Source organism: Pecten maximus, chromosome 9, assembly GCF_902652985.1.
Source record: "Pecten maximus chromosome 9, xPecMax1.1, whole genome shotgun sequence".
NCBI lineage: Eukaryota > Metazoa > Mollusca > Bivalvia > Pectinida > Pectinidae > Pecten > Pecten maximus.
In genome coordinates this window covers 9055228-9069958 of record NC_047023.1, presented here as the reverse complement: position 1 = coordinate 9069958, position 14731 = coordinate 9055228, and the positions used below count along the sequence as shown (strand labels likewise).

The following is a 14731-nucleotide window of genomic DNA, read 5'->3' as shown; positions in this document are numbered from 1 at the left end:
CACAGAAAGGTATTCTGGTACGAAGTACCCTTAATCTATCGTAGGATACCACTTCACATCAGGCCCAACGGTGTGTGTTCCTTACTAATGCTTTCATAAATGTCCTGTCATAGTGTCCAATCTTTTTTTTAATGTAAAGCATTTAAGGGATACATATTTAGTGCCTCGTATCAGAATCTGAATCTTCTCAATGCTCCAATTATTTTGTTTTGTCGAGATTTTTACACAGCGTGTGTTCGGTGACACACTATGAACACAATGGCTAGGACAAACTCATAAATTTCCGTGATATGTTAAGATTCATATGAACCTCACCAGCACAACAATTATGAGAGATATAATGTGTCTCTGTAGGACCCATTAAAAACGGGTAATTTTTCAACAGTGTCAGGTCTATCTATGTACGACAAAAGCCTTCTCACTATCACCTCACACACTCCAACATACACATTCTCACACTCATAAACCGGAACATCTACTGAAACTAAAATTAGGAAAATTGTATCTTAAAATGTCGCCCATTTACATAAAGATTATATACTAACTATACTTAAGCCATAAATTAAAACTGAATTTATTTTCTGAGGTTCTTCCACACGAGCAGACCCTGACAGGCCATAAAAAACACAGGGATAGATTCCAGGCAACTGAAACAATAGATCTGGCAGGCGTCTACGTGCATCAGGCCATTGTTCCCTGACAGGCAACGTATACAACTGCCTGGTCTGGTCTTCATTCTACCGGAGGGACAATCATTGGAGGGGGCTTAATCTAGGGTCATAATGAAGGAAAGGAGGATAGCTAACTTCTGCCAGGGACTGAAGCAAGTCAGGCAGAACTCTCAGGCATGGTCCAAACAAAATCTGATCTTTCTGTAAAACATACACAACCAGTTTGGTGGCTGTTTTCAATCATATTATCACGCTTTTATTTGGTACTTTACAGCAATGCAGGTATTGTTTGTAGAAGGAAATATGGCCGACAAAAAAACGGTTCAGAAAGATCAAGTTGTAGATCTATGCGTATTAAATCTCTAATTAAAACTTTTTTGTTTGCATGTTTTGAAAATATTGTTTAATTACCAGCTGTAGAAAAAGTTTGACATTGACACTTCAGAAAGTCAATAAAATTCCACATCTACAAAACAGCAATTGTTCGTCAGGAACGAAAAGGGCGGGGAAATTACACAGACTAAGGAAAAGCATGCATGACAGCCATTGCTATCGAAATCTGTTTTATATATATATATATATATAGAACACGTATGTTTGCCTGGGATGGTCTATGCCATGTAGAACATGTTTGAACATTAAGTATCCTGATATTAGTGTCCTCACATAAAGTGTGGTACTACAGACAGGTGGCCATGACAGGCCTGTGTGATTGACACACTTTCTGTCTGATACACCATACAATGCTGTCTACTCCCACATCCCAATTATATATATCTCTGTTTCTGTGTAAAAATCCTCCATTTAGCATATTTTCTATTCCATCTCAATAACAATGCTCTGTTTATCTTTTTTTCCCTCGTCTTTCTCCTTTGTAGATTTCTCCTTTGTAGATTCCTCCTTCCATCCTTCCCCTCGTCTTTCCCCTCTGTAGATTCCTCCTTCCATCCTTCCCCTCGTCTTTCTCCATTTTAGATTCCTACTTCCATCCTTCCCCTCGTCTTTCTCCTTTTTAGATTCCTCCTTCCATCCTTCCCCTCGTCTTTCTCCTTTTTAGATTCCTCCTTCCATCCTTCCCCTCTGTAGAATACTCCTTCCATCCTTCCCCTCATCTTTCTCCTCTATAGATCCCTCCTACCATCCTTCCCGTCGTCTTTCTCCTCTGCTAAGATTGCTTTTACAATCCATCCCCTGGCTCGTCCCTATATTTACTGTTGTGATATGGAGGCCATATAAACAAGTGCGACTCTCCAGACTTCATTAAAATCTTCAGATAAGGACTTTATCTGATTGCAATGACTAAGACAACTTTACCATGGCTGATAGCTCTAGCTAACTGCCACTTGAAAGATCTGTTTTTTAAGATCTCTGACAGTCTGTGATTGAACTCCGACAGTTGTACTGATAGCAGCGTTTGTATAGAAGTATAAACACACACAAACTCAATCTGTGTAACTCAACAAAGTTCTGCTTGTACAAACTTCTCCCATTTTTATATCATTTTGAAAATTGCGGCATATATTTAAAAAAAACTTTAGATTCAAATTGTGAAGCCAACCAAGTAAACCCCGCCTCCGAAAAATTTTGCGGAACACTGCACTAAAACATATGGTGATTTTGTAATGCGCCATTCGTACTGAACGGAATGACGTGAGCAGGAACACGACAACAGGGGCTGTGTTCGCTGTGATTGTCTAGATAAAAGTACAGTTATGGACGAGCTTTGTACCGAACATGCAGACCACCCTGATAAGACTCACCTTCCTATTATCAACAAATCAATTGCTTACGTATCATTTATCTCCGATTATATATTTTCCCCAGATTGAATTTTTTTTTATAGATACCAGATCAGATATTTCTAAATCATTAATTAATAAGTTTATGATTTCATTAAATCTGGAAATATTTTACGATCAATTTTTGTACACCTGCTTACATCAATGAATTGGTTCTGTCTATATAATACATGGATGTAGTGTCATAACAGCGATTGACCTGGCTATTTAGAGGTTAACCCACCATTATCAGATCAAGATTTACCGTGAACTATTGTCACCCTGCAGCTGTGTATTTACTCTACAGGAAGAGCAAACCTCAGCAAACATTTACCTGGTACAATGGCCAGTATTTATTTCTGGCTTTTAATGGCACCGCTTGAAACAGGAGCCTGTGTACCGCAGCTTTTGAAGTTGGTGTGTACAAAGTGATTGCCAGGATATTGAGCTCGTTACTGGTGTTTTTGATCCTGTCACGGGCTCCGCTTTCCTTCAACAATGTGATGCTCTAATTGAAGATTACCATCATCAACATCCGAACATCTACAAAACCCCCTCTTACATTCACGCAAATTCATGGCTCGTAACACCTTTTATGCTCACAGCTTTCTTTCACATTCTGATTAGGTTTTCACCTGTGCTCCATACACCAATGGCTACAGGTCGTATTTGTATTTGTACTGGCAATTTAACTAGGTATGCTTGTTACAGACTTCTGGTCAAAGGAGCCATATCTCACTAACGCTGCGGGTCGATAAAAACAGTGAAGAAATTTCGTCATTACTACAGAACCCGGGCCAATAATAGTGTTATTCCCTGCATCTGCAACATCATTTCCATTTTTAGATTGATCCAAACTGTAAAATAATGTAAACCCAACGATTGTGTTGCGCAGGATTAAAATACCAATTTTCTCGACTGGTAGCAGAAAATTAGCCTGTCGTCACTTTCAGTAGCTACATCACAGATGTTAATAAAGAGCTGATCGTCGGGAGTGTGTCTTTACTCAGCTTGTCCTCGTTCAATGTAGCAGACGGCCATATTACTTTGATGATTTTTTCTCCATCGGCAGGTCTGCCGTGGTCAATACCGAAATTGGCTTGCATGTCAGATGTTTTATATTGAAAATGGCAGCAAATTCCTTCAAACCAAAACACTGGATATAGCATCTCGACATTTGATTGTCAAACCTAGCGGCAACCCATGATGAGTTTTGTACATCAAATAAACTCTGAGTTAATGGCCGTCAACATTTGTATAGATGTATATGTGGATTTTGCTGCCAGTCTTGTTAACCTGCGGGCTCCATTCACCTGCTGACATTTAGCCAAGTATTTTAATAATGAATTGTTTTATCGTTGTTTGTGGTCAGACTACAGCCATTGATTGGCAGGCTGACCATTTGCCAGACAGTGTAAACACCTCTTTAAACCAAATCAACAAGTTATTGGCAGGTATACGTGGTCTTGAACACGACTTCATAGCTGAACACTTCACCAGGGAATATATACAGTTTTCTCTCAGCCCTACCATGTACAGCTCATCGACTCTGAACACCAGGCTCGGTACTCTGACAAACAGTGCTGGTTTTTCTGTGGTCATCCATCCAATAAAAGTAGGAATGGCCGATACATTTTAAATACTTGTATGAAATAATGATGATGAAATAAACGTTTTCAGAGCCTCATAAAAGCTGACAGTATTTTATTGGTACCAACTCTTGGGTCGAGATTTCCCGTAATTCAGGGTGATGGTGCCACGAATTAGTCAAGATCGAGTTACAGAAAAGACAATTGCCGCTTACGTTTGGTACGTGGGCCAAAACCCTGTCACCTGGTTGAACAAAAGGCAGGTCTCGGCGCAGGTGCTTGTCCTTGGTGTCTGGTTACGATATAAAACCGGTACTAGTAAAACAATCGGGCTGCGTTTAGCCACCTAAAGACTGTGGTAATCAAGGCTGCATGTCTCGTGGTCATTTAGCCAGCACTAAATGATCCATGCTCACCTGTAGGAAATGGATACCCGCGTGTAGAAGATGCCAAGTCCTGTGACCCAGTCTATATAGGTCAGTCTGACAGGTCTTCTATATACCAGTATACTTGTGATACCCTTCATAGCTCTTAATTCTGACAAGTACCTGTAAACCCAGGATACCTTCATAGGTCTCCTGACAGGTCTTCTACCTGTAAACCCAGGATAACTTCATAGCTCTTAATTCTGACAAGTACCTGTAAACCCAGGATACCCTCATAAGTCTCCTGACAGGTCTTCTACCTGTAAACCCAGGATACCTCCATAGGTCTCCGGACAGGTCTTCTACCTGTAAACCCAGGATACCTTCATAGTCTCCTGACAGGTCTTCTACCTGTAAACCCAGGATACCTTCATAGTCTCCTGACAGGTCTTCTACCTGTAAACCCAGGATACCTTCATAGGTCTCCTGACAGGTCTTCTACCTGTAAACCCAGGATACCTCCATAGGTCTCCTGACAGGTCTTCTACCTGTAAACCCAGGATACCTCGTTAGATCTCCTGACAGGTCTTCTACCTGTAAACCCAGGATACCTTCATAGGTCTCCTGACAGGTCTTCTACCTATACCCCCAACTCTTCATAGGCAGAGTCGCCTGTACCAGACATGACCAGTTTAGTCAGCCATTTTCTATAGATGTGGCTGAGTACTGACATATTATGGATTATTAAGAATGAGGTAAACAATTATGAGGCTGGTATACGTCTATGAATCACTAAGCTCCCCGAACGAACACCAAAATGCACAAACTGCGTAAAATCCGGGACTGCTATCACAAAACGCACTAGATGACCTAGCCCAAACAATAACCCCGACATTTCCTCTATGTTACCGACAGAGATAGAGACTATCATTCCAACCTCTGTCAGTCGTGTGTGAATCGTGCTATTGGTAGGGTGCCCCAGACAGAAAACTTTACTTACCTCAGATTTCTGTTTCTTCTTGCAGACGTCCATGTCAAACGGTCTAGGGGACCACTCAATTCTCTGTGAAATATAGATATTTACTTGTCATAATGCGGGCCCCTTCTTACACTTGTGAAAACCACTACTTTTATATATATATATAATAATAATAATATATATATCAATTGAAAATTTTTCACTATGATTTGGGACTTTAGCAAGTCTTTCAATTCTATATTTGCTTCAATTTTTTTTTTTTTTTACATTGATATAAAATAATGCTATTACATACCTCTAAACTTTCCTTCAAGTTCACCATACTGATGTTATGTAACGTGTTTCTGTAAATCAAAAACAAAATTTATTACTGGAATTATCTAAACTATTACATAACAATATCAATTACAGTGTAGCAAAGTTGGAAGCCAAATAGTTCTCTGATGGCAGTCAACGATTAGGTGTGGGGCATTGAGGTAATATAAATAAAAGATTGACAAATTACGTCTAAACAATTTGTGGACGCTATCCCAATCACAGTCTATTGGATGCTTGTTGGCACAGTGTGTGTAATCTGTGTGCAAACACGCTGCAGTTGACCTTCTCATGGTCGACAAGACCAGTCAGGCCTGTACAGCGTTCTCCCTCCAGGTTTAGCCTAATGTAGAACTCCTCAAATCTCCTTATCAACACGAACACTGCCTGCCTGACCTGTTGATCCCACAAACAAACATGTCAGACGAAGACTGGCACACTTGTTTTTAACTTACACACTTGAATTGAGTTGACCTTTTAATGGTTACTGGAAACTTTGTCTTATCAACTAGAGGTTCTCTTCAATCTTATAAACAGTCCGTTCTCTTAAGAGTCTGTCAGGGGCAGATATGGCATGAAATGGAACAACATAAGAGGATGGGGGATTGCGATAGATTGGCCATATCAGAAAGTCCCCAGCAATGGGGGCGCAAAGGTACATCCAGTTCAACATTGTCATATCATCTTCAACAATAGTTTAACATGACCTGTAAATGTCAGAGGTCAAAAAACACAATAGCATTCCGATATAGAATGGCAAGTATTTTGACATTTCAAAATGTTAAATGAACACCAGAATGTAAAGTCTCGTACAATGACATCCAAATACTGAAAATAATCTACATCAGAATTTGAATAAATTTTCATACAATAGACATTAAAACAATTTTGACCAGTGATAGTCCCACACAAACATGATAATTAAATCATTAAGATGTTTTAATTTGGATCCTACCTTGCTCCAACTAGCATTGACATGGATTCTTTGTCCGTGTACAGAAGTTTGAAGCTGTCCGAATGGGTACTGACACCTGGGTACGCTTGTGTGCCTGGTACATCTGCAAAATACAAGAAACATTCATAATCAGGGAAAGATAGCTCATTGCAAAAAGGGAGATAATTCATAATCAAGAAAAGATACCTCATTACAAAAGGGAGATAATTTGCTCATTACAAGTGGCAGATTTCATTATCAGGAAAAGGTATCTCTTTATAAAAGAAGAGATAATTTATAATCAGGCAAAAATATCTCTTTAGGGACAAATTGTTATCAGGAACAGATACTCATAAAGTATTTTTTTCCTAAAAGGATTATATTTATAATTATAGAACTTTATCGGAAAGGAAAATATCATTGATCAATTTTACAGTGGTTTACAGTATTGTGGAAGGCAAACAATTGATATGCCGTATTAATATTTGATGGCTGTTTCAAAGACTCACTGTTTGCTCAAAGTCTACAGCTGTATTTTATCTGAGTTTGTTTGAATCATTAATGACGGAATTGGAGTTAGGAAAGGGGTGAAATGAAGCATCCGACCTCTAGAGAGAGCTAAATACAGACATTTCTTGGTCTGTCATTGATGTACTGGGTGACTGATGTCGCCAGCATGCACACCAGGTATGCATACCATTACTGGGAGAGATATCTTCAAAACTTGGACAAATAACAACAATTAATATCAGCTACATGACTGATGCGAGGTGTAATCTTCGTGACTGTTGACACACCACAAGTGATGTTAACTAATTATATACTGTAAGACTATGCGTAGTTGTATTTTTCCCGACCTTTTACTGGTATAAGTGTAAGGTAAAAAATCTTATTTAAAGCCTTTTTGGATTCACCGTCATATATTGTCCCAATGCTTAAAAGACTTGAAATTCTTGAGTGTATTTCTAAATTCTAAATTTTTTCACACCTTTACTGTGTATCATTTATTAATTAGTGTTAATTGAATAAATTAATTCTGACTCAAACAAGAACACCTCCGAAATCATAATTTGTAATTCAGTGTTTCAAGGTAAGGGTTTCACTGGAATATTAAAGAGACCATCCTTTCTGTGGTTTTAAACTGTCAGCAGGTGAAGATTACTACGTTGTAAAGAAGATTTAACCAAATATCTCAAGTGCTTTTTGCGTTGTATATATCATACACCTCAAATCACCTTTGTATAACTTACAGAGCATCCCACTCCCTAATGTGACAGTTCTCAAGTTACAATCTTCACCTAGTCATCAGATTTTGTAAAAGTGTCAAAAGAATCCTCTTTAACGTTTTGTACTTTATAAAATGTAAAATGATCTGCAGACGTCGATCTACACGCCAGTACAGAACCACCTTGCTCGATTCCTGAATAAAACACATGTGTTGCTCCTCAACAATTTAATTGTAAAATTTGTTGGAGGAGATATAATTTGTGGAAATATCAAACGAAATTTACAAGGAACAGACATGATAAGCGCAAGGCAGACCCTCTAGTTAGGGGATTCATCTGTGTGGCAGACATCTTTCGTTTTTATGACCTTTGACCCGAATTGGCAGTGTGCCAGGTCAGAATGCTTCTGCCTTACCTTGCAGTGAAAGTGAAGGACTTGGGTCCTAGTTACCCCCTGTATCAATGTCAGCGGGCTAGCAAGAACTACTGAATAATTCATACGTCTTTAACAGAACTAACATGCATAAAATCAACTTTGAAACTTCATTCAAAACAGATGTGAAGATTTTGACTTTTTTTTGTTCATTTGAATAATTTGAAAAGGTAGAGGTTTGAAATTAAATGGAGATTTTTAATAAATGCTGGGAAAGTGGCCCTATAAAATAAAATTATAGAATGCCTACTGAATAAAAACCTTTCTAATGGAAATGTTTCATATATTGGGTCTATAATTCCCAGCAGACTCTAAAAAAAATTTGATCTCGCAAACGTATGGTACATAATTGAAATAAATACACAAATATATATGTTCCATGTGGTCTAGCTAGTATTGAACCAATGTCTCCGACTTTTCGTAAATGAAAACTTTGGTATAGAACCTTTCAATGTTCTCAATTACATGTAAAGCCTTTAAGATTACGATAAAATAGAAATATAATCTAAATACCCGGTAAGTTTATATTTAAATGTGCCATCAATGTTGATCGCCATATCTATCCTGTGTTATCATACCCGTATATATGTTGACGTCAATATCTAAATTTAATTACGATACTAAAACAAGGTCTACGCCCATCTGATAAATATTTAATTGAAGGATATTTAAAAAGCATCATGATATTCTTATCGATTTGTTTTGTAATTATGTAAAGCTGTCGGGCTGATATCTGTTCATACGATTCTCAGCCTACACAGCTCGACACCGTAAAAAACTCAGAACTAAAGTCCGTCTTTGGTCTATTTATCAAATCAATCAGATTGTGAAACATCGTGTATTGTTTGAATTAATTTAAGATGTAATTAATAAAAATTTAATATGGTGACGAACATATAATAATGGCCGTCTGCTCTGGACTACAAAGCGATGTGTTGGGTAGGGGGTAGTTTATGTGTCGAGATCGGATTTAAACTTGGCTGGCCACTTCAAAGTATCAAATAATTACTACTTGTGTAACTATGTCATATTGAGGACAACGTAAACTTTATTCAATATTAACAAGTCGTGTTCTATAAAAAGTTTGACAACTTCAATGACAGTATCACTACATAAGTCTAAACATTAAACTTGGGATCTCCTACCAGCTTATCTCGTAGGATAATCACTGACCCCGTCCAAAAATATGATAGCAGTATTGTAAGTTTCGGTGTATATATCAGAACTCCATGGCCATTGGAAACATGATACACACTGTCACATTTAATACAATATAAAAACTTGTTCATATTTACAATCATAGATTTATTTTTCCTCTTTATACCCATCTGCCTATAGAAAAGTTTGTATGGCGATTTGGCAGTGATCCGACTAGTGTGAATGGGTGACGTGCGGCTTTACAAGGCTTGATATTCTGCCAAACTATTACAAGTTTACGAATGTGTCACCAAATTTCGTAAGAGACAAGTTGTACAATACGAAAAAAAATAAAAAAAACTTTTCTCCAACATTTCACAAACTGTCGTAATAAAACGACACCAGTATCTTGCATTACAAAACCTTTTCAAACATTTCACGAAATGGGGCAATACTTTGTTATACTTTCTCTCCATCCATCACCTTCACACACGGGCCAACACTTTAACTTAACCACAGATTGTAAATCAATGTCGTTTTTTTTCACTGATGACGTCATCTCTATCTGTCAGTGTTAATAAAGGTAAATGTAGCAACATAGAACTTTTTAATTTCATAATTCTTCATCCAACACATCTACAAAAAAGCTTATTCTTGTCAGGAATTCGGGACAATAAATTATTTTGTTTTGCGTTGCTATTTTTTAAATGAATAAATCATAAAAATTTATTTTACTTTCCCTATTCAGCCCTTCCAGGTAAATCAAGATATCTGTAGGTGTACTGGTGTCAGTATCTTGTGATAAGTTACCGTAGGTGTCAGACACAAAATGTCGGTTTGTTGGTACAATGATTTTCGTATCAGATATACCACTACACAACAGCAGTATTTAACACTAAATATTTTGCTCTGATTTATGAACTTCTCAACATTTTTAGATCACTCCAGTTTACTGAACAACAAACACCATGTCACCTGGACATTATTATCCGGACCTTAAAATAGTTTGGGAAATATACATGAATAGTTAAGAGGAATAAAACCCATTCCAGTTTCATATAGGAAAGCTCCGAACAAATATTGACAAAAACTCTATTTGTTTATAGAGGTCAAACCCTATTTTTCTATGACGTCAACAGCGCCTGTCCCAACCTTAAGTAAATACTCCTTATACAAAATTTATTGTTCGATCACTCATTTTTTTTCATCTATAATATTTATTTCAAAATTCTTTTTGAATCGTATTTGCATGTAAAATGCTTGAACTGATCATATATGATAAAGCAAAATTAGTCCCCATTGTTGGACCTTTAATTAAAACAGACTTGAAATAAAACTGTATACTTTAATAATCTTAGTCTTCTTAAGGCTTATCCTGATGTAGTCATTGGTACTGCCATTCAAACATTTCCATAACCTAACAGATTTGTATAAAGTTTGTAGGCCTCTAAATCCCTTGTCAACTTTCCAATGCAATTAAGTATTGTTTTTTAAACAGGGTTCTAGTTAATAGCGAGGATTACTTTGTGATTAACAAATGATCAACGCTTTAATCGGCGTACTGGCTTATGTATTTAGATCAGAATAGCAGAAAACACTTCTAACACTGCTTATCCTTTCGAGATCTCCAATAAATGTACAGAACAAATGTTCTGCCTCAGGTAAACAAACGTTAAAAGCATATGCTGTTCAAGGCCTTGCACTGTTAATCCTTTTTACGTATAAAGGATGTTGTTCGGACACGAAAACTCAATCTGACGCACAGCGAAACAGTAAACACAATTTATACGGAACCAATTTAATATTGTAATAACAGTTTTCTGGCAAATCTCCCTTCATTTTGGCAAGAAGCAACACCTATTGGATCTAAGTCATAACCCGAGTGTCGCTCCCGATCGAGTGTATATGTTCCTAAGTCATATAACCCCAGTGTCGATCTGTGAGTGCGTCTGTTCTGCTACCTCTACCTGTTTAAGCGATCCCTATCTTGAACTTTTTGTTTCGTCCTCCCGGCCAGCAAGGTCTAGATCTGATCTCTATCAAAACAAGTCATCATATTTCTACTGACAACAATTGAACAATTAGGATTATTAGTCTATTAAAAAAAGCGAAGCAGAACTGGACCTAGGTCAAACATGACATGCTGACCATCAAGGTATAGACAAATGTCTGAGACTTGAATGGGCATCACTTGTATAGTCTAGCAAGCTTCTTTGTAGCTCGACTTTGATGTCCGATAAAATACACTTCATGCACTTTTAACCTCTCAGTGGCTACACCTAAAGTCAAGAGAATAAATTATGTGAAGAGGGGGGGGGGAGTGCATGTCCATCCAATTGTTTTACTTGTCATACATCAACCTCGAACCATCATTTCTTCCATCAAATAATATCAACTGGGTGATCAAGTTCTATCTTTTTTTCTTTAACATGCCTACCTGTGCAGGTGTGAAATGACAGGTGAAATTCATTGAGAATCTACAAAGGTCTCGACAGTAGACAAGATATTTGTTTATGGCATGCATCGCAATTTTGCACTCAGCAAAAATAAAATGCCCTTGGATATTTTTACATAGATTTCACATACCTACACATTTTGTAAGTGCAAGTATTCACGGCCTCAGGGCTTACATAGGTCTGTCTACTTTTAAACAAAAGTGTTAGCATATTTTAAAATGCAAATGATGCCTGTCATCTGTTATGTTGTCGCCGCAAAGACCCAAGTTTAAAAATCAAGTGAACATCAAATCAAAGAAACTTCAATGAAAAAATAGAGCGCTCGATTTAAAGGTTTCGTTTCGAGAATGCATGCCTAACAGTTATAAAACAATTCAAAAACCGGCCGGAGTAGATAGCTAGACTTGAACATCAGGCATTGATTTGGGGCGATATTGAAATGCCATCCACAATCGTGAGGAGAGATCATGTTCTAAGGGCAAAATCATGATGCACTTTTGTGTAGGCAGCCAGCAATTAAACTCCACATCAAACGAAAAAGGCACCAGCGAACATCCACGATTTTATCTCTTAAACATCCACCGGAATGATCTTCAAATCATCCTTTAGGATTGTCTTGTCACACCTTAAGATACCTGACCTGCTTATATTTGTTATAATAAAAACCAAAATTATTTTTAATTTGAAAAATTATATCAACCTCTGTAATTAACTGTAAATTGAATAAAATAATGATAGTTGTCTAAGAAAATCACAATGTGCTATGATTGTTGTGAATGTATGGCTACATATATGAGTGTTTTGTCTGTGTATATGGTGTATGTGATATTTTTATAGTCTACTGTACATGTTTTCCCATGACCGTGTAATCTTTACATAATATTACTATCTGTCGGCAGTGTTATCTTGTAAGACATTGTTGTCTTGTTGTGTATAGACTGTCCGAGTACTACAGACGAAACTCTCCTAATTTAGAGGTAAAAATGTCAAGCCAGTGACATTATCAGATGACCCTTGGGCTATGGGTTTGGTCAGCTAAATGTTATTTTATAGGTCAAAAATAAAGACGAAAGGGCCAGACCGTGCCTCAGGCGGTGTGTGATGATAAGTTATGTGATCTAAGTCTGTCATTAGGGCTTCATTTGTACTACACGTGTAGATCTACGTGAATTCATTGTACTCGTCAAGTGTTGGCCCTCAGCTGGTGACTCATGAAGGTACAACAAGCTAGAAAAATATTAAAACAACCTTAACCACAAAGACACATCAGGTATAATTTTGAGTATTATGATACAAATTTCAGGTTTATTACTAAGATTATGTCACTGCACCCGGCAGATCAGGTTTGAAGGGACATGAATAGTTTACCTGAGTATGAACTCGGAGAGTACAGATCTAGATGAATGTGAGCTCGAGGAAGAAAGACTATTTATGTTTTACGCGATTATAATGTCTCTCAGCTGCTTTTCCAGTGGAAAAGAAATATGCACCTGTACTTGGACTGTATCTGATGTTCTGCTTGACTCCAGGGCAGAATTACTTAACCTGTGAACCTAGCACTTGTTGGCATCTTGTTCAGATCCCCCTCCCTCTTCACAGAAGTCACCAGTAATTACCGAAAATTAACGATCTCCACTTCTATAATCGTTACTGGGTGTCTATATTCACTGATATATCTATTCTAGTGCTGGTGGTCGTTTTCTTCCTTAGGTCATTCAACTTAAAATTACTTCAATTCATCATTATATCTATATATTAATCGCAAAGTTCTGATTTATCTTTGCCATTTGCTGGCAAATGATTCACCAATGGCTTAAGATTGGCTGCAATATGGATTCAATATGAACTGGTTCGATGGAGGGAACTGGGTGTGAGGATCGAGATATGACACTATACATCATAGTACAGTATAGGTTTGTCTATATTATTCCTCGTCCTATATCTCCCTACACGGAAGCTCCGGACTCTTCCACACGGAGATCTTTGGCGATATCGACTATACATGATCACCTGTACCTGTAGTTGTAATCGACAAGACCTCCAGGCCAAAACCAGCTATCACGAGGTGCTAATTCTCCTCAGTAGCCATAAATCTGATTTAATCCTGCCCTGCCTGTGTTAACTGATGATTGGCCTTCAGATTAAAGTCAATAACTAGTAGCACGCTTGTTTGAAGTCGAAGTGTACCAAACTTATCAAGGAAAGATAAAACCTATACTTCACTTGCCAACACAAAATCTATATATCCTACTTAAACATGTAGCCAGCCAGCAGTATTCTATCAGCAACCAATTGACACAACTTCCTTTTTTTTCCTTTTTTTTTTTAATTCTGGCCATGGCATTGTCAGAAAATTTCATTATGCAAAGTGAGATTTTTCAGCACCCCTGTTTAATGAATCTGTACCCAGGAGAATTGCTTTTGAAATCAATTTACAGTTGAATCAGCGAGCTTTCCCTAAATGAAATTTGCCCTGGTGGAATGGCTAAATATTTCCTTAGTGGTCTAGTTTATTTTTAGAGATAGCTCCAATGGGCTGTCTATAAGCTAGTGTGGTTTGTGTGTGGATGTGCAGGAAGTCAAATTTGTCTATCCTGTCCAATCTCTATTTCTACAGCTCTTACAATAACATTCTCACTATCAATGCATGTTTTCTTGTCCATGGAATTGTGGGGTTTATCAGAAAGCTTGGTTTTATAGTAACTAACCAGCAGACGAGATTAGAAGCCTACAAAGACATCCTGCCAAATCAGTGACTGCCAAGGTCATACAAGGTCACAAACGATGTACAGCAACTGTCTTCAGATTTCAGTGTTTCTAATTGTTAAACTAGCAATTCTTTAAAAAA

At 37.5% G+C, this 14731-nt stretch overlaps 1 protein-coding gene across 5 annotated transcripts in view; it reads right to left on the bottom strand.

Moving 5' to 3' along the window:
* Positions 1 to 14731, bottom strand: part of LOC117335247 (semaphorin-1A-like) — a 46368-nt gene that overhangs the window by 16984 nt on the left and 14653 nt on the right. For all 5 annotated transcript variants that reach the window (XM_033895252.1, XM_033895254.1, XM_033895250.1 and 2 more), the window contains 3 exons: positions 6653 to 6755; positions 5678 to 5726; positions 5404 to 5466 (listed from right to left, as the gene is read on the bottom strand). In XM_033895252.1, coding sequence (XP_033751143.1) covers positions 5404 to 5466; positions 5678 to 5726; positions 6653 to 6755 — 215 coding nt within the window. The remainder of the gene's footprint in view (positions 1 to 5403; positions 5467 to 5677; positions 5727 to 6652; positions 6756 to 14731) is intronic.